The 26,996-nt window shown below is 43.8% G+C and overlaps 1 protein-coding gene across 3 annotated transcripts in view; it reads right to left on the minus strand.

Annotated features, from left to right (window-relative positions):
• CACNA1D (calcium voltage-gated channel subunit alpha1 D) overlaps positions 1–26,996 on the minus strand; it is a 296,621-nt gene that overhangs the window by 117,240 nt on the left and 152,385 nt on the right. For 2 of the 3 annotated variants that reach the window (XM_040628681.1, XM_040628680.1), the window contains exons 6-8: positions 23,647–23,799; positions 22,922–23,118; positions 16,532–16,635 (exon numbers count right to left, since the gene is read on the minus strand). In XM_040628681.1, coding sequence (XP_040484615.1) covers positions 16,532–16,635; positions 22,922–23,118; positions 23,647–23,799 — 454 coding nt within the window. Of the gene's footprint in view, positions 1–15,872; positions 15,977–16,531; positions 16,636–22,921; positions 23,119–23,646; positions 23,800–26,996 lie in introns of all 3 variants that reach the window. The other variant, XM_040628679.1, reaches the window with a different exon arrangement.

The following is a 26,996-nucleotide window of genomic DNA, read 5'->3' on the forward strand; positions in this document are numbered from 1 at the left end:
CTTCCAAAGAACCCCCCCCCCCCCCGTCCTCCTTGCTTTGATGGAAATCTGGATCACCCTCGGGCTTACCGCTCTGCTTCCCTTGTGGTCCTTCCAGATTCCTCCTCGAGGTGGAGTTGCTTGCTTTTCTGTTCCTCTTAACATCTTCATTAACCTATTCCTTCATTTTGCTGTAAAAGTCCATCCCACAGAAAACTCTGTTCCTTCGGGGTAGATGTGGCCTTCTCCCCTTCCTCGGGGTCGGCTTCAACCAACCTCTTCAACTGAAGACTTCACCTCCTGGCTCCCAGGAGCCCTCTCCATTCCGAGCCCTCCCATCATCCTGGGGGTCTCCTGCAACCCCCAGCATTGCAATCCCTTGATCTATTAATCTTTAATAGCCATCCCCTCCATGCTGCTTCAGCCACCCAATCCCTGCCACACCCCAAATGTTCACCATCCATAACTTCAACACAAATCCCAGCCTTCTGTGTTCTGACCATAACCTCCTAACAGCCAACTTCCTCACTCCCACTACAGACATTTTTTTTTTACCTCTCTGAAATGCCTGACCCATTGGACCCATTTTCTTCCAGTCCATTAGGCCTCTCCTTCCTCCTAATTGGACTTAGATTTCACGATACATCAGTGATCTATTGGGTAAAGTTCTTGCCAGTAACCAAAACACTCTTCCATCCCTGGGGAAGGGATGGTTGGGACAGGCTGACATCAAGCAGGTCCCTCATCACCAGCTTCAAGGAAGATTTCAACACAACCTATCACTCCCTCCCAGCTCATCTGAGCCTTCTCTATGCTCTTCAGACATACGACTCTGCCAGCCAGCTACCCCCTTCTTCAGAGAAACTAGGAATTAGGCAATAATATTCCCAGCTTCCCACCATCAAACCAAACTTACATCTGCTCCACCCTCTCTTCCTTTCTTCTCCTTACAAAGGAAAGCACCTTGTCTTAATACAGCCTGTCTTCTGGCATCTCAATAAATTGGGCTTTTCGATCCATGATCACCTATCCTTCCATGCACTGAGGTCTTCTTTAATTTCCTTCAGCAAAGTTGTGTGTAGAAGAGGTCTTGTACATCTTTCATTAGATTTATTCTTAGGATCTTTTTAATGCTATATTTTTTTGTACCTTGCATGCCTCTATTTAACATTGTGAACATATGGAATACAGTTATAATGATTTTTTAATGTTCTTTTTGCTAATCCTAGCATCTGTGTGAGTTCTGGGTTGGTTCCAATTGATTGATCAGATCTTATTATGGGCCATGTTTTTCTGCCTCTTTGCATGCTTAGTAACCTTTAATTGAGTGCCAGACATCGTAAGTTCTATCTTCTTGGGTGTTAGATATTCTGTATTTCTATAAATATTCTAGTGCTTTGTTCTGGGATACAGTTATTTGGATCACACTGATCCTTCATGTTTTGCTTTGCTGTTTTGCTGGAACAGTCTGGAGCACTTCCCCATCTAGGTCTAGTTATTCCTCAGTAGCTGGGCAAATCCTTTGATTACTTTACCCAATGCCCCACAAATCAGGAGTTTTTCCAGTCTGGCCAGTGGGAACAGGCAATGTTCCTGGTCCTGTGTGAGCACTGAACATCATCCTTCGTAATCCATTCCAATGTTCTTCCTTCAGCCTTTGGTAGTTTCCTACAGACGTATGCTAAATAGTAAACTCTGCTGCACCTTGAGGGGGACCTTCTGCTCATCTCCGGAGTGCTCTTTCTATGCAGTTCTCTCCTCTCCGATACTCTGTTCTGCATACTCTAGCCACCTTGGTTTCCGCAGACGCTTAGCTTCATCTTCTCAACTGTGCGAGGTCACAGGGCTCCGCCTGGGTCCTTCCCATCTTGTGCTATGGTGGCCCCAGAAGTCTCTCAAGCCAGCAAGCTGGGGCAATCATGGCGCCCATTCAGCTTACTTCCTGTTTCTCGGGGATCAATCCCTTTCCTTCATTGACTGATGTCCAGTGTGTCACACATATGATCTGGTTTTGGTTTTGTTGTTGTTTCAGATAGGATAAAGCTGGCATCTGTTACTGGATCTTCACTGGAAGCAAAGTCTCTCTTAATTGTATTTTAATAGTATCTTAAAATCAATTTTATAAAACTACAAGTCATGAATAAAAATGTGTATGTTTTAAGTTTGTGGCTTAGCTAACATTGACACTCATCATCAGCAACACCCCGATCAAGATATGGAACACATATACCACTGCCCAGTGATCTCATTCCCTTTCCCAGCCAAGCATCCTTCCTCCTACCTGAAAAAATCAGTGATCTAATTTCTATATTACGAATTTTGCTTATTCCAGAACTTCATATAGAGTCATACCGTATGCTCTCTTTTGCACCTGGCTTTCTTCCCTCAGCAAAATGTTTTTGAGCTTCGTCAATAATACTGTGTAGCATTTCCAATTCCTTGTCCTGATGGGTAGTATGCCAATTTCACCACATTTTGTTTATTTATTTTCCTGTTGATAAACATTTGGGTTTTTCCAGTTTGGAGCTACTGGGAACAAAGCTCTATGAATGTTCATAGATGAGTCATAGTGCATGTAGGTTTTCATTTCTTTCGAGTCATTACCTGTAGGGATGGGACTGCTGGGCCGACATGGTATTTGTTTAACTTTATGAAAAACTGACAAACTCATCCAAAGTGGTTGTGCCATGTTAGGTTTCTATGAGCAATGTATGAGTACAGAAATTGCTCTGTATTCTTGCCAACACTTGGTATTGTTCATCTTAATTTTAGCTATTCTACTATATATGTTACAGTATCTCACTGCAGTTTTAACTTGCACTTTCCAGGTGACTAAGGATTTTGAACATCTTTCCACATACACTGGCTGCTCTGTATTTTCTTTTATATAGTATCTGTTCAGGTCTCTTGCCAATTTTTAATTAGGTTATCTTCTTAGTTGTTAAGAGTTAATATATTATAGCTACAATTCTGTCAGACATCTATTTACCTATCTGTAGACAGAAGAAATATTTCCCCCAGTGTGTGGTTTCCCTCTCAATTTCCTGATTCTGAAGGGAAAAATCACTTAAAAATGTAGTTTTTAGTTTTTTAATGGTCCATTTCAAGTCAGTGTTTGTGTCTGGTGTGACCTAATAGTCAAGGTCCATTCCTTCATTCATTATTATATTTTACCGAAAAAACCTTTTCTCCATTGGATTTAGCACCTTATAAAAAACCAATTGACCATATATATATTTCTGGATTTTCTATTCCACTCAAGTATCCTATATATCTTTTTGCCAAAATGGCACTAAATTTACTTTGCATTACGATAAGTCTTGAAACCAGGTAGTGTAAGTCCTTCAACCTTGTTCATCACCAAGATTATTTTGGTTATTATTTGGTTATGTGGCAATCTGTAATTATATGTGAATTTTAGAATCAACTTGTCAATTTCTTTTAAAAAAAGCTATTAAGATTTATAAATAGGACAGCATCGAATGTGTAGAAAATTTGAGGAAAATGGACATGTTAACAATATTGTGTCTTCCAATCCATGATCATGGGACAGCTTCATTTATTTAGACCATCTTTAACTTTACTAATCAGCGGTTTTATAATCTTCAGTGTAGAGATCTTCCATATCTTTCCTTATCTTTGTTCCCACGTATTCTAATTTGTTGATGTTATTATATATTCTCAAATTTCATTTTCTACATGCTTGCAGCTTGTATATATGAATAAAAATTTTTGTAAACTGATCCTATACCCTGTGACCTTGCTATATTCATTTATCATTTCTAACAGGTCTTTGGTCAATTTGTGAATAGAAATAGTTTTTGCTTTCTAATCATTCTGCCTTTTCTTTTTCTTGCCTCAATGCACTAGCTAGTGCTTCCAGTATAATGTTGAATAAAAGGGGTAAGGAAGGAATGATTACCTTGTTTCTAATCTTAGGGAAAAAGCATTCAGTCTTTCACCATTAGGGATGGTATTAGGTACAGTTTTGTGAGGTTTTCATTTTTGTTTTTTGTAGACAACCTTTTTCAGGTTGAGGAAGTTCCCATATATTCCTAGTTTGCTGAGTTTTTAACACAGTTATAGAACACTGTCAGTAGCATTGTCTGTATTTACTGAGATTATCATATGATTTTTCTCCTTCATTTGGTTCATAGGGTAAATTACATTGTTTGAGTTTCCAGTGACGAACCAACCTCGTATTTCTGGTGTAAAGCCCATTTGTCCTTGAAGTATTGTTCCTTTCATATTGCTAGAGTAGATTTGCTAATATTTGAGAATTTTATGTCATTAATGAAAGATGTTCTTATTATGTCTGTTTAGCTTGGTACTGAGGTTATTCTGGCTTCATTAAATTAGTTGGAACATGTTCACCCCTCAATTATCTGCAAAAGGTTTTTCTAGGAATGACATTCTAATTTGTTTGACAAAATTCACTTCTGACATCATCGAGGCCTCTAGTTCACTTTGAAAGGAGGTTCATGATTTTGAATTCTATTTAAAAAGCAAACATAGGGCTCCTTGGTTTTTTATTTCTTTTTGAGTCCATTCTGATAAGCTGCGTTTTTCAAGAAATTTGCCTATTTCTCCTAAGTTATTGAATTTATTCTCATAAAATGTTATACCCCATTCTCTTGCTATTGCTTTAGTGTCTGTGATAATGCCCCTCTTTCATCACTAATACAGGTAATTTATAATTTGCCTGTTTTGATTAGTCTTGCTAGGGATTTGTTGATTTTAACAAGCTTTTCAAAGAGCCCACTTTTGTCTTTGCTAACTTTATTATTTGTGTTTCCTATTTCATTGACTTCTGTTAATTTCCACTTATCTTGGGCAAAATTTTGCTCTTTTTTTTCTAGATGTTTACACGATAATGTGGCTCATTGAATTTAAACCTTTCTTCTTTCCCTCTCAGCACTCCTTTAGATGCATAATGCAAATTCTGAGATGTTGCGTCTTCATTACTCAGGTTAAAATATCTTATGATATTTACTGTAATATTTTTCCTTGAGTTGTAAGTTCAAGCTATGTTATCTAATTTCCAAATATTTGGAGAACTGTCTAGACAGATTATTGTGATTGACTTCTACTTCGCATTTATTGCTGTTAGAAAACACACACTTCTAAGATTTCACGGTTGTGAAATTGAGTCAGACTTCTGCCACCCATATGTGGTCTACCTTGGTTCATGTTCCCCGTGCTTTTGAACAGAATGTGTATTCGGCAGTTACTGGATATAGTGTTCTATAATTATCAGTTAGCTCAGTTCGGCTATAGTGCTTAGATACTGTCTGTACTTAGTGTTTTTCATCTCCTTGCTCTATCAGTTATTGAAAGAACTTTCATCTACGTTTGTGGATTTATCAGTTTCTCCACTTAATTTTTACAGCATTCCTTTTATATATATTAAAGCTTATTTCTTCATGTGTTTTTAAAAAGATTTTACTTATTTGACACAGAGAGAAAGCACAAGCAGGGGGAGCAGCAGGCAGAGACAGAGGGAGAAGCAGGCTCCCTGCTGAGCAAGGAGCCCGATACGGGGCTCGATCCCAGGACCCTGGGATCATAACCCGAGCTGAAGGCAGATGCCTAACCAACTGAGCTACACAGGCACCCCCTCTTCATGTGCTTTAAAGACATTTAGAATCCTCATATCTTCTTGGTGAACTGATCCCTTTATGAGTTGCCTCCTTGTATTGTAATCCCTTTTGTATGACATTAATACAGTTACCCCATTTTTTTAAATCTGTCATTAAATTTATGGCATCTTATATTTTTATATGCAGCTGACATGTCTTTTAATTAAAATGTGTACATTTGCATTTAACGCAATTACTGATGTGGTTGGATTTACGTCTACCATTTTGCTATTGGTTTTTGGTTCATCCCTCGTGTTCTTTGTTCCTTTTCCTGCCTGATTTTGAATAACTGAGTATGATTACTATTTAGCACACCATTTAATCTCTTCTTTTAGCTTTTAAGATAACACTTTACTTTTTAAACCATTGCTCTAGAGATTTACATAGGCATCCTTAATTTACTACAGTCTACCATGAATTCATAGTATTTCATATATAATGTAAGAATATTACAGTAGTAAAGTTCCATTTAACTCTATCTTTTGTGCTATTGTTGTCATACGGGTTTTTTTTTTTTACATACCGTAGTCCTTACAATATTGTTATTACCTTCATTTTCATCATCTTTTAAAGAAATTCAGAAATGAGGAAAATTCTCTATTCATGTTTACCATTTTTGGTGTTCCTCATTTTTTAATGTATATTTTTAAATCTGGTATTTTTTTTCAGCCTGAAGAACTTCCTTTAGCACTTCCTATAGTGCAGATCTGCTGGCGACCAATCCTCTGTGCAAATTTCTTTAATTCATCTTCACTTTTTGAGGAACATGTTACTGAATACAGAATTCGGTTTCCTTTCTTTCAGCTCCTGAAAGATGCTATTCCATTATTCTACAGCTTACATTATATCCGAGAATAAGTCACTGTATAATCTTATTTTCCCCCAGTACATAATTGCCTTTTCCTCTCTGGTTTCTTTTAAAAGAAACTGTAGTTTTTAAAACATTGTAGTTTTTATTCTCGACAATTTACGTTTGATGGGTCTAGGTGTGCTTCTCCTTGTGTGTAAACTGCCCGGGGTTTGTTAAGCATCCTGGACTTCGAGTTTAAGTTTTCAAAAACTTTGCAATGTTTGGGCCTAAATTCTTTCTTTAAAAGTTGTTTTCTTCTCCAATCTCTTCTCTACTTCTGGGAGTCCAACTTCCCATCTATCAGATTTTTATTGTCCTGGAGATCACTAAAGTCTTCACTGATCTTTTCTCTTTTCCTCCCTGTGTTCTATCTGTTGATTCCAGATACAGTACTGCCTCTATTTCTCCGCGGAGATTTGCCATCTGTTCCTTTAACATATCCATCCTTTCCTTCAATTCCTTAAACAGGTTTACAGTAGCAATTTCAAAGGCCTTGGCTTCTAATTGCAACACTTCTGTCATCTCTCAATTTGTCTCTATTGACTTTTTCCCCCTTGACTATAGATCATGTTTTCCTGCTTCTTTTTCTGTCCTGTGATTCTGAATGATGTGGAGAAACATTTGGGAGAACATCTGGATTCCGGTGTCTTCTCTAATGGGTGTGGACTTTTGTTTTGGCAGGTATTTAATTAATTAGCCACTTAACCTGAGCCTTTTGAAGCTGGTTTTTAAGCTTTGTTAGGGCAGGTCTAAGAGTAGCTCTACTGTAGAGCTAAAGTAGCCCCACCCCTAAGGCCTGGCTTTTCTGAAGTCTCAGTCGAAGGTCCAATGTATTCATCAAGGTCAGTCCACTCCGGCCGATCAGAACCCCTCTGTTTCCCAGCATTGTGAAGTTTCCAGCGGCGCACAGCTTTCCAGCGGCTATTCTCCACCTTGCCTTGATAGTCTCACCAGGCACAGAGCAGCTTAGTGTATAGTCAGAGATTTAAGAGAATCCTTAGATTTCCGGAGCACCTTCTCTGCACACCCCTCTCCAGTACCCTGCCCTGAAAATTCCAGCTGGCTCAGCAGCCCACGCTCTGCTCTTTGCCTCTTGAGCAAATACCCTGCTGGACTCTGCCTCCCTGTGCCTCAATCCTGGAAGGGTCTTCAGGCAGAAAACCAGGGCAATTGTGGAGGCTTAATTGATGTGTTTCCCTTCTCTTAGGGATCCCAGTCCTATGCTGCCTATTTCCTGGGGGGAAGAAACGGCTTCATATGTTTTGGCCAGTTTTACAGCTGTTGATGGTAGAAGGTCCACTCTGGAACTGTTACTATGGTGCGGCTGGAAGTGGATTATAAACAGTCTTGTAACAACTCAGTCCATTCATACTGTGGCAGCCCGGAGTGATTTCTATATGCAAATTTTTCCATCTTGTTAAGAAAATTTTCAAACACTCATAGAAGTAGAAAGAATTATGCAGTAAACACCCATATGCCTACCACCTAAAATTTGCAATTAACATCTTCTAGATTTTATCACCTCTATCCATCCTTCTATCCATTCACAAAGTCATCTTTCTTTTTTTTTTTTTGATGCAGCTTAAGGTAAGCTGAAGACATCATAACACAGAATCATTCTGATAAAGTACAAATATAAATCATATACTTCCTGCTTTAAATTCATCAGTAGGTTTATCCTTCAGCTAATGACCAAAATCTGTGACATGATCTAGAATGACCTTTCTTGATCTGGGTTTTGCTGATAAGTCTCATCTTCTCTCCACCCTCCTCTCCCTGCTCCCCGGGTGCCTGCCACCCCCGCTTTGCTCAGTTATTCCAAGAGCCTCTGCTCCTCCCCTTCGCAGGGCCTTTGCATGAGTTCTCCTCTGACTAGAATACCCTCCCCCAACCTCCTCCCGCATCTTGCCTGGATATGATGGTTCTTCGTTCACTCTTCTCTTCCTCCAGGATCCTTCGCCTCAGCCCTTGGATATCAGCTGTGCCTTTTAAACACTCTCACAGTACTCCATACCTTTCTTTCAAAGAATTTACAGAAGTTTGTAATTATAATCTTTGTCTCCCCCATGAGATAAAAGCTTCATAAAGACAAAAACTCTGTTTTGTCTCCTTATTAGAAACCCAGTGTCTAGTAAGGGGCTTGGCAAATACACCTACTATTGTGTAGGCACTTAAAAAAGTATTCATTAAATGACTAAGTCATTTTTTTTTTCTTAAGAAGTCTAAGTAAGAGAATAAAAGTACCTAGCAAGATTTTCTGCTCTGTATTAGTCTGTTATATTGAACCCAACCAGCAGGCACAGGGTCAGACCTCATTACTGCCTCCAGGAGGACTGGCGAGGAAGACAGTCATTCAGAAAGCCCTCTAGAAACAGGAAATCCACAATTTTTCAGTGCTCTTCTAGACGGCCAATCTAAATTCTCATAACACGGTGGCTCCATATCTTCATTTGATTCTCAGAGATACAGCTCTGAATATCAGAGTTTTGTTTTGTTTCAGAAGGAAAACATTTTGATGGTATCAACACCGCTCCACGCCACCCCGCACCTCTACCCACGTGCTCTCGTCCCATAATGCCAGGGCAACACACACCACTCCCCTCCACCTCTGGGACCTGGGAGAGCGGTCTCGTCCAGGAGGAGGATACTTGGGCCTGGGATGCATACATCTGCTGAAATATTAAAATGAAACTCCAAGAAAGGAATGCCTGCTGGACTTGGATTAAAAAAGAGCCCCCCATACCATGAACATACTGGTCTTTGTATGCTGAGCTGCCCGGCTATACCAATATTTGATCTCTGTAAGCAATTTTACCAGCCTGCAAAAGAATAGCTCACAGAAGAAAACATAAACATAAAAAGACTGGCATAAGGTTGACAGGAGTGTCTTAGGAGCAATCGGCAGTATGTTTCTCAGAAAAAGTCAAATTATTGACTTCATAAACATTCCTTTCCTTGCAAAAGTGACAGCAAGTGTTAAAACCACCAATCAAATAGGGAACACGGGAAAATTATGGCTTTAATTTTGACCATTAAGGTACCAGCAGCTTTATGAAGAGCTGGGTCTGTGGATGGAAGTAATGAATTCTCTTCCCCCAGGACTTGGTATCCACAGACGCAACAACCCGCCTGACACCACACAGACACCCACAGCTACCTCTCCCCCTCCCCTAACTGCTCATCGACACACTAGAGCGCAGCGGAGGGAAGGCTGCCTGCCCATGGAGCAGCTTCTCAGTACGGAGCTCTCCATCAGCAACGCGGGTGCCTCCCGGTCCTCAGAGGTCTTTGCTGTGCATTATGAAAAAGGAACTCGGTCAGGAACAGTGGACAGCCACAGCAGACAAGTGAGAGAGCGCTCCTGAATCCGTGGCTAGTGCCTGGCTGCTGTCCACTGCTGTTGCCAAGGAAACAGACGTCAGCTTGATGGAAACAAGGATCAGCGAAAACTTTCACTTACCTCGCTTCCACTGATCCCGACAGCCATTTCTATGGCAACAGCAGCTGCGAGCCAGCGGCAGAGAGGTTCCCACTCCCTTACTAAGGTCAGGTGTGGCTAGCAGCCTGTGCCCTTAGGGTACTGGGGTACCAGCAGCACCAGGATCCGGCTGCCAGCTACCCCCGACAGCCTTTTAACTCTGAAACGAGAAAGTTCAGTGTTGAAAAGTATATATAAATGTTTAGCTTGGTTCTTCATTAGAAAAAGGAAATGGAGCATTCTTCTGTGTAAAGCTGAAGCGGGGCTCGATTCCTTGTTCCACCCAAGCCAAACCAGGGGAAGACACTAAAGGGCCCATGGCTCTTTCCCTCGACCTTCAACCCCACTCACAACAAGACTTCCAAATGCAAGAACAGAGACCTCCAACTGTGTGGACTAACCTCACATATTAGCCTACTCCAACCAAAGACAAACCCAGCTCAACGTGAGTTACTTTGCTGTCAGGGATCATGAAAGGTGTCTTTGTCCTGAATTCTTGTAGCACGGTCATCACTAATTACACATAGAAAAATACCTTTTTTTTTTTTTTGAGTCATAAGATCTTCCAAGAACCCTATACCCTCTTTTCGTTTTTAGACTAGACCTCGATGTGGCTCCTTCGTCTGCTGGTCAGGATACAGAATTAAGTCATGAATCAGTACAACTTCATTCTGTAATACAGCGGCACCCAGTCACACGGGCAGCCTGATTACCCCATCGCCTAACAACACCCCTTCCGGTGTTGTAAGCCATTCAACTACTCTTCTAAGACGCAGGTAAGCGAGAGGGGTATGTATAGGAAGAAACTCTGGTGTTCATTTTCAATCAGCAGATGCTGGTGAAGTGTTGAATGAGAGCAGAATCTAATCCCAGTCATGAATAATTCATAAGAATGCCTCTTCCCAGAGGTTATGTCTCCACTTAGAAAACATTCGCAAGTGATACAACTACCATCTACCTGCTACGTTTTGCCTCCTGAGCCAATATTCAAGGAGAAGAAATCAGAGGCCATCTCTGACCTACCGTGGCTCAGAATGGTGGGAATTTAAATGGACCAGGGGGCAAACGATGAGGCCCCAAACCAGATCCTGCTCTGTAAAATCCCGAAATCACACAGTCCGGAGTCCCACCGCTACCACCACCCCTCCATCCCTCCCCATTCCCTCCATGCCTACAGCCGCACGGTAAAACAGCCATGCCTGAGTCTGTGAGGCTCTGGGATTCGATGCAACTAGAATGCGGTATGGGAAGACCCCAAAGGTGAAACTCAGAATGATCCACTGGTTTAAAAATGGCCCTTGCTTTTCTATAACACTTCACCACATCCATGTTCCCTCAAAACTTCTGAAGTTAAGATAAACAGGCCTCTGGGGCGCCTGGGTGGCACAGCGGCTAAGCGTCTGCCTTCGGCTCAGGGCGTGATCCTGGCATTCTGGGATCGAGCCCCACATCAGGCTCCTCCGCTATGAGCCTGCTTCTTCCTCTCCCGCTCCCCCTGCTTGTGTTCCCTCTCTCACTGGCTGTCTCTACCTCTGTTAAATAAATAAAATCTTTAAAAAAAAAAAAGATAAACAGGCCTCTAGTAATATAAAATCAGATTAATGATTTAAAAAGATACCTGTGATCTGATAAACTGGAACTTACTGGGACACAAAGAACACAATTTAGAGATGAAGGACTTTGAACTTAGAGACATGGGCTGGGTTTACATTCAGTCTTAGACTGTAAAACCTGCTTTACAAAGAACACTTATCTTCTAACATACAAAGCCTACTTAAGGAAGTGTTTCAAATATTTTCCCTAAGATGTTAGCAAAAACCAAAGCTTTGAATTCATAGGCGAGTTATAAATGATTTTAATCTAGTCTTTAAAGCAGGCCCAGGAGGTGGTTTATGTAATATCATCCTTCAGTAATCACTGGCTTATGTCATTACATATACACGTGTATATGCAATAAAACATTTAAAAATATTATATAACTTTCCACTAATGTAGGCTAATCTTGGCCAATTATTATAAGTTTAAAAGGACTGAGTTGGTTAGATTTTTTTCTTGCATCGAATCACGTTTTATATTCTTTCACTCAAGCCACCACAATGACAAAGGGCAAACACGCTCTAGCTCCCTGAGTCCTCGCACAACTCACACGGATGGTCTTATTAGCTCCATTGCACAGACCAAGAAAGTGAGGCTCGAACAGGATCAAGTCTTGGCTATCCAACTCTAAAGCTGGTGTGATTAACCACAATGCTACAGAAATGCCTTTCCCTTATGTTGTGCAAAAAAAAAAAAAAGAAAGAAAGAAAAAGCAATCACTGTCAGAGAGAACATGAGTCACAACGATTTAGAGTTGCGAGATATTTTGTGGCCTCCCCTCGGGGGGCACAGAGTACAGTATTAATGTGTATACAAAGTTCATTTCTCTCCGTCGCCTCCTGGGAAATCCAGACAATGGTACACTTTAATTTGAAAAGAGTCCCTGTGTCTGTCCCCACTTCACCCAGAGAGGGGACAGGGAGGAGGTCCACGGATTTAGGAAGAAGTTGCATTCACTGAGTAAAATCCTTTACTTCTACATTCATTAGCTGATATAAATCCAGCCACCGAATGGGGAAGGCCACACAACGGGACCACCATCCTTGAGGGACCAGGAGACCGAAGCTCAGGGCTACAGAGTGAAGTCCCGGAGTTGGTGCGTGACACCGGCAGGACCAGAACCCAGGCATTCGCATCTACCAGTCTCTTCTTGGGGGTCTGAACCACACCTTGGGGACCTTTCCACAGGTATGCCTGGCATCAGGTGGGTCCTGCAGGTAAAGAAATGAGCCCACTGCCCAGGTCCATCATTTTCCCCCCTGGGAATCTGGCAGTGGTTCTAAAGAAACCAGCACTGAGACACCAATGAGTTCTCTTATTCTGTCTATTTACTGGCAAAAACCTCAAAAGGGACAAGAAGTTAAATGAACAATTTAAAAGTAAAAAAAAAAAAAAAATCACCAAGCTTCAAACAAAACAAAACACATCCCCCCCCCCCAAAATCCCCAGCATGAGCAGAGACCTATCTGTCTGACTTATAGATGTAAATGAGACATTCTTTCCAATCCCTGGTCATAACAGGACCATCTCCTCAATGACAACGTGGAATTGCAGCACGAGCTACAGACCTTCTCGGCTCCCCCTCCCCCGAGATCGCTACCGTCCGAGATACAAGTCTTCACCTGTGTTCACGCTTGGTTACACAGGGCGTGCACTTCATAAACTTCATACTCACCTCGGGAAAAGCATCTGTTGTAAAACCAAAGATTTTTCCAAAGCATCAGTCTTAGGATACTTTACACATGGTACCAACACCAAATCAAGTGTGCAGATTAAAGTCAGCTCACGAATACAATAGGATGCCATGGCCACACACACACACAAAAGAAAAAAAGCCAAGTAGCAGGAATAAGTATTTCCAAGGGGTTAACAGACTGAAAGACACACAAGCATCACTTCACGATTCTTCATCAGAAGGCTATGGCACGGTCTTGAAGCTTCTAAAATGGGAGGCTCTTAATTCAGTGCTTCAAGGATTCTGTGCGTGCGTGCTGGGCTGGTGGTCCCTAAGGGGCCACGCAGCACAAATTGTGTCCCTTTTAACATCTACCTCCCTTCAGTGTTCCTAAAAAAATTGTGAAGACTCTAAGACTAAAGCAAGTTTTTAAAAATTTAACAAGAAAACGCACACAAGTGACTCCTTTTGATTTTTTTGTTGCTTTGGGGGCCAGGCAAGGGGGAGGAGTGGGGCAGGGGAGCAGGGAACCGTCCAGGGAGGGGGGAGCAAGCTCCTCATCGGTTTTCCCCTGTAGACGCCGTGTCGCCTTTCAAGATCCAGCTCTCAGACATGCAGCCTTCACAGCCCCGTGGTCTACACCTCTGGTCCAGCTCTGCCACCCTGCCCCGTTTCACGACAGTCTCCCCACCAGGCAATGAAAGCCTGAGCCCAATGCCTCCGTCTGGGTCTTAGACACAGCGGCACCTCCAGTCTCTGGCCCGGAGCCGGGCGTGCCATTGCCTTCTCCCTCCGAAGGGATCTAGTTTTGTTCCGATACCCAAATGTTTGTAAATTACTTGTTATCTTCCCTGAAGTATATCCCAGTAAACCGGTGGTCCCATGAGGGTGTCACTGTTGTCCTCCCCCATGGGAGCCGACATTTAGTGCCCCCCATTCTGCCAAGGAGCCCCTCCTCCCACCTTTTCCTTTCCCCGCCCCCGTCTCGAGCTGCTTCATCCTGCCAGGGCGACGGCTCCTGCTCTGGGAAGCTTGGAGATAAGGCATGTCACTGGCACTGTTAAAATTAGCAGTTTCCATGGCCTCAGTCAGTTTGGTTGAACATAGGAGACGTGGGGTGCCGAGCAACGCACAACAGAATTGCTGTTAACCTCGTGCAGGCCATTCCTGAGGCAAAACCGACACTAGGCTGTTTCTCCAGCGATAAATTCCACCCTTCCCAGCCCAACACTCACCTACGGCCACAGAGATTCAGCAGGAGAAAGCACTTTTCTAGTGTTTAGACTTTCACACGGGGGCTTAGAGAGCCAGTGCTCTGTAGATGGAAGCTCTGGTGGGAGTGGGGGATGCTCTCACACCCTCGACACGGCCCCACTCCCCTCACTGGGGGCACGGGCTCCAGGGCCATCTCTAGAGAGGGGCTTCCCGCCACAGCTGTGCGTCCGTGGTGTAAAACAGACCACATTCGGTCAAGGAGAACCTCAAATATGTTATCCCCTGAAAATAGGCAGGGCAGTTTAGACGGTGGACAAGGAGCTGTGCTCTCTGCTCTGGAAAAGGCAGTGTTTGGACAAATGCGATACAGGGCTCCTTGCTGACTCAGCATCCCCCCCGCCCCGAGACACAAACTTGGAAAGAGGAAGACAAAGCAGGTGAGGATTCGCTCACGTGGAATCAAGTGTCCCACCAGTATTCCTGAGGAAGTGTGAGCGCGGTGGGTGACAAAGGTCCTTGGGGAGATAGGCACCCCCAGCCCCCAGGGGGGGCCCTTGACCTCCTGGTGCAGCTTCTGGGAGGGCCCAGACATCCCCTTCTTCCTTCTCAGGGTGCTCCTCTTTCTGGGTGTCTGTGGGTGGGCCTCCTCAGGGGCTTGGGACGGCATCTCCAAATATGGGCAAGGCAGAGCCCAGAAACACCGGCATCTCCTTCCCAAGCCAGCCTCCACTCTCCATGGAGAATCCTCTCTATGGAGGGTCATCCAAGGAGTTGAGGCGGCCAAAAGACAGTTCAAAAATGGTGACTAAGCGAGCCAGACCATAAGGCCATGGGAAGTGTGTATGCAAAAGCTGCTCATTACTCTGCATTAGAGATTGCACAAGGGAAGACCAGTCACGAATTAGAGGGACAAGTCTCCCAGTGACAGTAGCAGGAAACCAAGCAAATAAATGACTTGAAGGACGTAAGATTTCGGAATTGTTCAGTACTCACGGTGCTAATCTAGGTTTATTTCTCCTTCTCAATAAAATCTAAAACGCCCTGGAAATATTCATGATACGCTGTGGCTAACTCAGAAAGGCCAGGTTATACACGAATGGGAACAAAGCCACAAAAGACAAAGGCCCTCTCCTGGGGGACGCCAAGGCTGGGACTCCGCTCACTCACTTGCAATCCGCTTCTGCACAGGGGCACGCTAATGCACCTGGCTTCGGGGACACGCTTTCATGAGATTAATAATGTGTGGCAAGCGTCAGAAACACAGCATCTCACAGACAAGTTACAGGCAGAGAGAATCACAGTTCAATCCAAAAGCAACACACAGAAGGGACGTCAGAGTCCACACGCATGCAGAGAAGCCGCAGGGAGCAGCTGGGGGACACGCAGAGCTGCCCCACAAGAGGCAGCAGCAGAATGTGCAACACAGATCTGACTGCTTACCCACTAAGGACACCAAGAACCAGGTTAAGGACGAAAAATGAGCCAAGGATGATCAGACTAACAAAATACACCCATGGCCATTCCCATCCTATCGCATCATTTACCTGTAAAATGTAAGGAAATCAGTTATCAGTTATCCATTTACTAAAGAGCGGAGCCCCAGGAGCAGCTGCCAGACCACTTAGGGCTTTGGGTGGAGACTACTGCTCTGAGGACAGGCACCCCCACCTAGGACCTTTCATCTTTGGTCTTCAGGTAAGTTCTGCTGGTGAAATCTACAAACCTGGCCTACCAAAAGTCGGCCAGGACCAACTCATTTAGCTCCTATTTTGTACTAATTAATCTGCATATTTGGATCCAGACCAATAAAGCAATTATAAATGTATCTCATTTTAGGCCAGACAGAAAGGCAAGCAATGGAATCTATTTAAATCCCAAGCAACAACGCTGATTAATTTCTGGTCAATAACCATTCCATAGCTTTCTTTCATAAAGGCTGGTGAAGTTCCGGGAAGTATCTTGATTTGGGAAGCCTCAGTAGGAGAGAAAGCCTCTCGGAGGTTTGGCACCCATCCGGCTGCCCCCATCTAGCAAAACCTGTGTGGTCTTGGCAACTGTCCTTAGAACTCTGCTTTCAAGATGAAAGAGGTGTAGCTTACCCGCTCAATACACCAAGTACAAGATTTAGTACGAAAAATGACCCAAAGATGACGAGACTGACAAAATACACCCAGGGCAATTCAAATCCCATAGCATCATTCATCTGCAAGAAATAAGATGGTCTCATAGGAGTGGGTTAATAAGAGAATCTAATAAAGAGAGAGGGTCACATTAGAGATAGCATTCTATACATTTTATTAAACATTTACTTAGATTTGAATCAGAGACAACAGTAGCCAAGGCACATTCACTACACATCCCCAACACACACACACACACACACACACACACACACACACACACACGCCCGCCCGCCCATGAAGAGTCATCATAGCTTTGGGGGCAAATAATAGCGGACTTTGACACAGGCAGGGAAATCAGACTTTGACACAGGCTCTTTCTTACTGGAAACAGTCTTGGATCATGGACTATTAGAACAGGTCTTGGTAGATCTATTCTAAGCTAGTGCTTAGCTGGAAAGTATTTCCTACTCTACCCAAGTCGTTAGAACTTTCTGCTTTCAAAATTTGTGATGGTAGAAAAGTCTTACTTAGACAAACTTGCAATATCTGACTCAATAAATTCTCTTCCTTAAAAAAAAAAACTCTAAAATGATAAATTTCTATTGGAAGCCAAGCCATCCAAAGAAACCTAACCCACCTAAAATCTAGATTATCTGCTATCAGTGAGTGCAAACACAGCTCAATGAACACAAAGAGGAAAGTGTTCAGAAGTCAACTAGCTGACACGCATTCAAGCGTGCTTGGGGAATGAGATTTTTGCCAACTGCACCCAAGGAAGGACCCAGAAAAAAGAAAGAAGCACTCATCCCCCACATCTCCCTTTGACCTAGATGACCCACCCTGCGCGAGCTGGCTCCAGCTGTGAGCTGACTTGGACTAGGTGAAAGAGGGCTGGTCCAGAGGAACCCTGTGCCACTACTTCTGGAACAATCTCAAGCAAGCACAGTCAGACCTGGCCTCCGTGGCAGACCCTCACAGGGGAGGTTTGATCATGAACAGCTCTCATCTGGGAGTAAATAGGTGCTTCAAGGTTCATGGCTGGAGATGGAACTTTCCAGCAACACAGGTCCATGTTAAATTAGGCAAACACTTCTCCCAGGAAGGAGGTGTTAAGGGCCAGTCCAGGGACAGAATGAATGCAGGCCTGACTTTGTTGGAACACCCAGAATCTCGGCCAACAGAACTATACGTGGTCTGTGAGAGTTCTTGCCTCATGGGTGCAAGCCCCTTTGGCCTTGAAACATGTGATTTCTTCCACATTATCTGGCTCCTGAGTTTAGCTTTGCAGAATGAAGTGCATGCATTTCACTATGTTTGCCTCATGCAGAAGCCAAACAGGAAAAGAGAACATTAAAAAAAAAAAAAAAAACACCTAACATCTGTTGCTGAAATCTAGGGAGAGGGCATTAAATCCCTTATGAAACACCTGTTTGGCCACATGAAAATTGATGTGCTTAATAGAACTCATATCAGTCTGCACATCTCACATTGGCAATTAGAGTAATGAATGAACCAGGGCCATGGCTGCAATTGTTGATCTAATTAAGCTGGATAAACTAATTTCAGCAGGAAGGCAGAGGCTAATTCTTCCAAAGCAACGACACCACTAAACTTATTTAAAAACCCATGTGTGGAGAAGCAGGCTGCCCGGTGTAGTGGCCAGAGCCCAGCCTGGAGTCTGGACCTTCCATGGAGACCTCTCTGGGCTTGTCTCCCCTGCATGGGAGCAGTGCAGGTGACAGGGGAGAGCGTGCTCATGGGGTGAGGGAGGAATGGGCAAAGTCCGGGACTCCCATCAGGACACCTCACTCTCGTACAGCCCTGGCACTAGATGACCCACCCTGGGAGAGCTGGCTCCAGCTGTGAGCTGACCGGGATGAGGAGAAAGAGGGCTGGTCAGTGGCCAGGCCAACTGCTTTACCAATCCTCATTCAGATCTCAGTCTGCTGTTCCAGGGAATGTTCTAGGAACAGCAGTTTGCTCCACTTGGGAGGGCACTTTTTTTTTTTTTAATTAAAGAAGCTTTTAACTTTTTTGGAGTAGGTGTTAGACAGATTCACATTTACTTGGATCAAAAATATCAACTGGAATGACAGTTGGGGGCTGGAGGGAAGGCCACAGAAGACGGACTCTAACTCTCCAGAAAGTGGGAGAAGCGAAACAAAACTTAAGCTCTAGGGGCCAGTCTTTGACCAAAACTAAATTTTCTCAACCCAAGTCTCTTCTCAGAGGTAAGTATTTCTCAGACCTTACCGTATACACAGGACAAGTTCCAACTTGGGAACTGGCAAGTATACCCAAATGACAATAAAGACTTCCACTGGGGATTTCGTCTGCGTGGTCTTTATCAGCAAGGGAAAAAAATCAGCATGAGCTGAAGGATTTCAATTTAGATTCATTCTTAAAAATTCATATCAAAGTCATCATGTGGGGTCACCTGGTACCTAGAAAATAATATTCTATTTAGTTTATGGTTTTCCCCTCATTTCAAAGGCTGAGATGCACCTTCTTGACCTCCACTTAAAGAGCAACCTCAGGCTTTTTGTTTTTTTCTAACTGGTGAAAACACTACTGGGAACGTGGTATAGTGGTCATGGCTCCCCTGAGCAAGGAATAAGGCAAAGGCACAGAAACGCACACCCTCAGCTACTGAAAGAGGAATTTCCCAGGTGTCTTAAATGTCAACATGGATGGTCAGTGTGACCATGAGAACTTCCCGCTGGAGTCTGGCAGCAAGCACCTCCATAGCGGTGTGCACTGAGGAAAGAGCTTGGCGCTAAGGCAAGAGGTCAGAAATGATTTACATATGAACAGCTCTTTCCTGAAACCAACACTATTTTAATTTCCTATCTTTCAAAAAAATTTCCTCTGAGTTGAAGAACTGGACGTGTAGTCTAACTGAGCACCTTGCAGACTAGAAGCGAAAGCCCAGAGAGTTGTGGTGACCCACCCAAGGTCATGCAGCCAGCCCTATCCAGCGCTCAGGCTCTTCTCTTGCCCTACACCCTGCTGCCTCCATAGACAATATGGGTGGGTCAGATGGCAGTGTAATTATGCTTATGGAACTCACTTTATAAAAGAGCTCTAGTAGGACTGTTTTCCCCACCAGAAATTGTTAATCCAACTCCCACATGTCCAAATGGTTCTAAGTATGTCTTCCTGCGGATTAGACCCACCTGCACTTTTCTCAAGACCCAGCCAGCCCACTGCCAGAAATTCTTGAGAATCAGGCATCAACAAGCTTGAGAACACGGAGTGGATATAAGCTTGACAAGATGCAAAGTAATCCCTGGTGAAGACTTTGCCCACCATATACAAACACCTAAAGGACTGAGAAACTTGCTTGCAATCAATATCTATAATCTAATCTCCTTAGTTATCTCTCAAGATGTTCCCTTTACACCCTAGTTGTCCACAAAAATTGATATTTAAACATGGCCTTTCTACACTGATGTAGAATGGTACATGGAATTGTGGTACAATTCAGAAGGAGTAAGAGTAACTAGTAGTTGTCAAGCACCTGCTCTGTGCCAGGCACTGCACTGGTCAAGGATGGTCTGTTCTGGAACACAACTGTGTATCTTCCACCTGGCCATGGCCCAATAAATATTAAGAAGGTTTGGTGTCTTGGCTCTTGTCCATCTCTCTGATGAGTTAATAAATGTAATCGATAAGTAATTAAAAACAACCTGATGTGTTTCAGAGGATAAGATCTTAGTGAACTGTATGGGAGATTACTTAGCTGCCCTCTAGTGTTCTAGAATGATTCACAAACCTCTGACAGTAGAGAATGCCAGTGAAAGAGTGCTGGGTTCCAGTCTAGAACAGGGGTCACCAAACTATGACCTGTGGGCCAAACCCAGCCCACAACCTGCCTTGGCACAGCCCTTGAACTAAAAATAGCTTTTTCATTTTTAAATAGTTGGGGGGGAATCAAAAGACTCTTTCATGACACATGAATGTTCTACAAAACTCAAAGTTCAGGGTCCAGAAATAAAATTTTAATGGAACAGAGCCACATCCATCTGTTTATGTATTGTCTATGGCTGCTTCTGAGTGCCATGGGCAGACAGAAGGAAGAACTGTGTCTTTGTTACAGAGATATTATGGTCTGCAAGGCCAAATATATTGACTATCTGGCCCCTTGTAGGTCTATAGACCCCTGTTCTAGACCAAGAACCACAATCACTAGCTGTAGGACTCTAGGGACGTTCAGTGGTCTCTCTATACACCACTGTTTGACCTTCAAAATTCCAGACCCTCTAAGAAAGGGATATAGACTGGGATAATGTTGATAAATTACTCGAGTTCCTCCATCAGAATAAAGATGCCCTGTAATTCACAGAGAATTATTATATTGTCAAATTATTAACTCTGTGATTGTCATATTAACAATAGAGATAATAATTATACAATCCTAGGTGATACTTAAAGGTTCCAAGGAAAGCAATGGAAACTTTTGTTTCTGGGTGCATGGAGTTTTCTCTCCTTTAATCACATACTCAGAGTTCTCACTTGCTTGACAACAGGAAAATTGTCATGAGAGAATCCATGTGCAAAATATAACATAAAGTATAAAATTGTGTATTAGTCAAGGCATGTTGGGTCAGCAGTGGACAATTCACTCTGACAACAGAGAGACCAGCAGAGCTGAGAGGAGCCAGATTTTTTAAAAATCAAAATGTTGTTTCTGCTCCGTTTGGTGGGGGGGCCAGGGATCAAAGTTTGGGCTATTTGGATGAATCTTTTCTACGTATCAGAAACTTTAAGGCAAGAGTGGGATTGAGACCTCAACTAATCTAACTAGGATTTGCAACTTTGAAGACAATACTGACAATGAACGCTTTATCTAATTTGAAGGTCCCCTTGTCATGGCCATAATCTTGGCTCATCCAATATAATTTCCCTCCTTCTTCCTCTTCATGAAAGGCACTGTCTGATGGGTATAAATAACAGACATGCATACCCACACGGACACAGACACGTGTACGTACACACACACACACACACACACACACACACACACACACACTCTTTCTCTCTCTCTTTCCCAGGACGATAAGACAAAGGAAGGGAAGAGAGAGAAACAAGATACAACATGTTGGTGATGCTCAAAACTTTTTTACCAAACTAGACTCACGCTTTGGGGAGGAAAATAAAAACATACCTTCTTTGCCTAACATTGACTATATGAGGACTTCTACAATCCTGTAAGCATGGTGTTCACTGGTGAAGGGAAGCAAAAACCTATTTATAACCATCATGTGTCAGGTTCTCTGAAGTTATAAAGGAATATGGAACCCTGTAAAGAGTCTAAAATTTAGATACTTCCAGAAGCTACTTCTCAATTTGTAGGCCTTCTAACTAAAGACTGCCCATTCAAGAAGTACTTTATTACTAATTGCCTTTTAACAAATCATTATTGGAATCCTGATTAATCCCATTTGAACTTGGATTTCGGCTCAAAATCTGCATGTCAGCTGTTTTCCCCAGCAATCTGTGCCATGGAAATTAATTTCTAAACTTTTATGAGCTTTTTCAAATTCTACCAAATAAATGAGCATACAAACATATTCAGCTCTGGAAAATAGTTGTTAAAATACTACTGTTCTTCATTTATAGCAAACCCTTCTGGCTCTTTCAGGAACAAGAAGAACCAGGCCTTAGCCATAGAAGGGGCGTCTGTTTTCACAGCAGGTTGGATGGGTCCGCCAGGCCTGGAAGTTTGATGGGCCTTTCCCACCCTCTCTGCCAGACTTCTAGAGCTCCAAAGAGAAAGGAAGAGAGAGGTGGGGGCTTGTGCTTGGCTGATTTATGGGAATGCTGAAGATGCAAAAGGGAAAGAGTATAATAAGGGAAAAATCCATTTTGGCCTGAAGGTTGTACTAAGTTCATGGAAAGCATAAAGGGATCCAATTTATATTCCCTATCTTCTGTTTAGGGTCTGGTAGAGCAACCTACCTTTATGCTAAAAAAAAAAATCAAGCTCATGGAAGTCCAGGAGCCTCTTAACCTGGAAAATAACCCCTAGCTCTCTAAGAGTTTAATTCAGAACGGCCCTGACTTTGGGAGTTCCTCTGAAGCAAGGACTCGTGGGCACACTGAGCAGCAAGTCCGCAGACAGCACAGGGGAGGGAGGCAGCCAACATTACACAGTGGCTTTCTGGAATAGAAACGAGGGCCCTGAGAAAGAAGGAGGAGGAGTCTCACTGAGTGAGGAGAGGGTCTGCTTCCCTTCCCAAGAACTGACTGCAAGGGTTTTGTTTTTTTTTTTTTCCCCCAGCTAACTCTTCAACAGCTCTAGCGAACGAAACACTCTTATCCAAAGAAAGAACACACCACACACTCGGTCCTCCAGCCGCTCACCCAGTAGAGCACGTCTGTCCAGCCCTCCATGGTGATGCACTGAAACACGGTGAGCATGGCAAAGGCAAAGTTATCGAAGTTGGTGATGCCTCCGTTTGGGCCAACCCAGCCACTCCTGCACTCCGTGCCGTTGGCGGCACACTGGCGTCCATTCCCTGAGAACGCACACGGCGCTGGGTCCTCTTCAGCTAGGATATCTGCAAACAGAGCACAGCGGCTTCACCCCTCCAGACTCGAACAGCAGGAAGCCCAAAGCTGGTGGAAGCCGAGTGCCCTTGCCAGAGCCTGGACCCCCTGCTTCTCGGCTATGCTGGCGGACCCCCACCTGACCCTCGAGGCCCACTTCAGAGATGCCCTCCTCCGTGGCACCTGCTGCTTCTGTACTCAGAATCCATGGCTCTCTCCCCTGCCCGGACTCTACAGCCCCTTTCTTAAGTGTGTAGGGAACAATGATGGTGATTCCCCTCATGTTCTTGTATTGGGGGTACCTCATCTTTTTTGCCAAGATGCATTACATAGGAAATCAGGATAAAAAAGGAGGTTAAATCCTCATTTATTCTGAACATAATTCATGCTAAGAACTGGCTGGTCCTTACTGCTTTTACTGGTATATTTGGCTTCCACCCCCCACCATTTTGTTTTAGATTTTCCCCAAACCACAGAAGTTATTTTGGGAAAAATTAATATTTTTTAAAGTTAGGTTAGCTACTGTTTTCATTACTCACCTGTGTCAGCAAAAAAACATGTTTTGTGCATTTTTCCAATAAAAAGTTCCAATCCTATAATAGCATAGATTATGATTACAAATAATACCAAAAGGGCTATGTGAAGGAGGGGAACCATGGCTTTTATAATGGAGTTCAGGACAACTTGTAAACCTAGGAGAGACAAAAATAAGTTTGTGAGCCAGGGAGGAACTTCAAAGATACCTACGTGTATGTATACACAAATATATGTACACATATATACATATGACATAGTAATAAAACACAGAGATATTTAACATTAAATTAACATTAAACCTGGATGTGAGATAAGTTAAAACGGAACCTAAAAGACCATCTAATCCAATTGCCTCCCTTGACAGGCGGAAAAACTAAGGCCCGGAGAGAGGACTGACTGCCCAGTGTCGAAGTCAGTGATTATTTATGCGTGCGTTCACCCATTCAACAAAATGCTTTCAACAGCGATCACGTGGCAAGCGTAAAGTTTAGTGCTTTGGGGAATATGAAGATGTATTACTAAAGTGCCTTCTCTCGAAGAGGGTATGTCCTAGAAGGAGACATCAGAATTAAACACAAATTACCCTAGGGCAGCACACGGACACTATGGAGTAATATCAAACAATTAAAATTAAAGAGGGATGGATGAAAGACATCGCTTCTGAGTGGGGATAAGACAAAGGACTGGGCAGCAGCCCCCTCTCGCCAGGGCCTAAACGTGGAAGAGGATGGATTTGCACAAGTGGGCCTGGGAAGAGCACCAGAAGCCGGAGGTGAGCCAGGCAACGGGGGCCGGGCACCAGTGAGTCTTGGTTGGTGGTCACACAGTGGAAAGCAGCTCAGGAAAGAAAAGCAGATTGCAGCAATGGAGCTCTGGGTATTAAATGTGGATCACAGGGCTGGACTTGAGTCCACTGGTAAAAGGCAGCCTCTTTAGAAAGACAGACAAGGCAGCAGGAGTTAAGGCCGGCAGAGAGGTGGTTAGGGAGTGCTGGGCTCTCCAGGCAGGACAGCTTGAGGATCAGGATGAATCCAGCAAATGAGTTTGAGGGACGAGAAGGCACCCATGGAGGCAAGGTCTTGAGGTAAGCCTCCCCCCCTCCGTGCCTAACCCAAAATAAGCATGTCAAAAGGAGTCTCCCCCTGCAACAGGGAGGGAGGAGAGGGGCAAGAGCTGCTTTGCACTAGAAAGTCTGATCATGGGCCTGGCATTAAAAGGGAAGTGTTGTGCAGCTGGGATGTGGACTTGAGAGACGAAGGTAAGGCATGGACACCTGGAAGCTCTCTGCATAGAGCAACACTCAGAGCCACGGGGCAGAATGGGAGTGAGATCACGGAAGAGGGCAGGCGAGGCAACACTGAGATTAGGAGCAGGTGGGCAGAAGCAGCAGACTGAGGGTCAGCAAGAAACCAGAATCTACACTGCGGCCAGGCTTCCAGACTCCCCGGTTTAGCAACTGTGCTCTCCCCCCACCCCGTGAACACACCTGCTACTCTGCACCGGTCACGTTCTCCCCATTCTTCCCTCTCCACCCTCTCCCCTCCGCGCCGTCTCTCCTCCTTCACACTGCTCCTTTACAGTCTCTCCTCACTTTCCCAATACATACTCAAAGAATGAGTGAAAGAAGCCAGGACGCTAAAGTAAGACAAGTCAGAACACACTGACCAAAGAGAAGAATATTCATCAGCAACAGTAACAAGAGTTGCCCGAGATCATCAGTACACGGGAAGAGGAGAGGGAGGAGATGGGGAGGGACAACCGAGAAGAGGGTTTCAGACTCAGGAAGAGCCCGTCTTTCCAAGACCCTCATTACAACCCCAGTCCTAGGTATTACCTTCAGCCATTTCAATGCTCAAATGGTTTTAGGAAAAAAATGATTAATAAGAGGACTTCTAACATTTTCACCTTTTATCAGGAATTAGATGGAAAGAAGTAACTGCTCTAATGTGCTCAGATGGGTTTGTTTGTTCATTTGGGCATTTTTTGTTTGTTCTAAAACATGGATGGCCCATTCAAAATCATCATCTGGCAGTTAGCTCTTCTGAATTCTATGGTAGTGAGCCGTGAGTCCCGTGAGCATGTTTGTTCGCTGTAACTACTGTACTTCAGATTGGCCAAATTGATGAGATAATGAAGTTTGTCTTAACGTGACTGTGTAGACTTTCCGGACATTAGGCTCCTTCGTACATAAGCAGCGTGTACGGCAGAGCTGGTGGGACTCCAGTTCAGGAGACAGTGGGGTGGAATGGAAAGAACACGAGACCAGGAACTGGGACAGCGTGCGTCTGTTCCCATTCAGCCGCCGACTGGCTGTGAGAATCTGTGAGTTGCTGCCCCTCCACAGCCCTTGGCTTCCTCGTCTAAAAGAGGACGCCCATGGACCAGAAGATCTGTAGGGTTCTTTCCCATTTGCTGGTCCAGGACTCTGATGAATATTTATCATCTGAGCATGGGTGGTTAAGAACTCCACAAATGTCTGAAGCACTCTCTTTGACAATACATATTTACCTCCCAACGAATGAATACAGGCACACACAAAATCGTGTCTTATAGAACAGTCTGAATTCTCTATAGAGGGCACGAGACAATTCTGAGACAAGTATAAACAGTCACACCTTCCCCGGCATTTTTAACCATTTCAGGATTCTTAAGAAATCACTAGGCCCCAGTTGACAACCAGCATGGAAAACATCATGACCCAGAGCCCCCGACCCATCTCCCAGTTGGGGCTGACGTGAGACTTGGGTGTTCTCCACTAAGGTAATTAAAAGGAGGCTGAAGAGTCCTCAACAAGACTCAGGTCCCCATGTCTCCCTGTTGACTTCTGGGAGAGAGTGATGGAGAGCTCTGTCATGTTATAAGGGAGAAAAGGAAGAAATCTAGTTTAAAACTGGTTCCCAAGAGCACCTGGGAATACTAGACTAGTCATTTAGTGAAAACCTCGTTAAACAAGGAAGCCAGAACAATGATCTGTGAGTTTGGGGAGTTTCACCGGCCAGACCTGCATGCGTGAAGCCACAGCACCCGCTCGTCCGTACAACACATGCGGCGAACAGGCTGTCCTGTCATTTGCTCATTGGGGGAAACAAGGCTGTCGTGGTTACTTTGAGATTAGATTAAGCTATAACAACTAAATCTGAAAGAACGTGCTTGCTCATTGAACTTCTCATTTCATCATGTTACACATAACAGAACCAGTCATTTCCAAGGTATTTCTATTTTTCTCAATTGCTTCCAGACAGCTCTGTGGTTTTGACTTGGGCTGATCTTTTTCAATGAAAATAAATGAACCATCTGGAAAAACAAGTACACATAAAACACCACTTCCTACATTTTAAAATGTTAAATTTGT

The sequence above is a fragment of the Ursus maritimus genome, unplaced genomic scaffold, assembly GCF_017311325.1.
Source record: "Ursus maritimus isolate PB19 unplaced genomic scaffold, ASM1731132v1 scaffold_14, whole genome shotgun sequence".
Taxonomy (NCBI): Eukaryota; Metazoa; Chordata; class Mammalia; order Carnivora; family Ursidae; genus Ursus; species Ursus maritimus.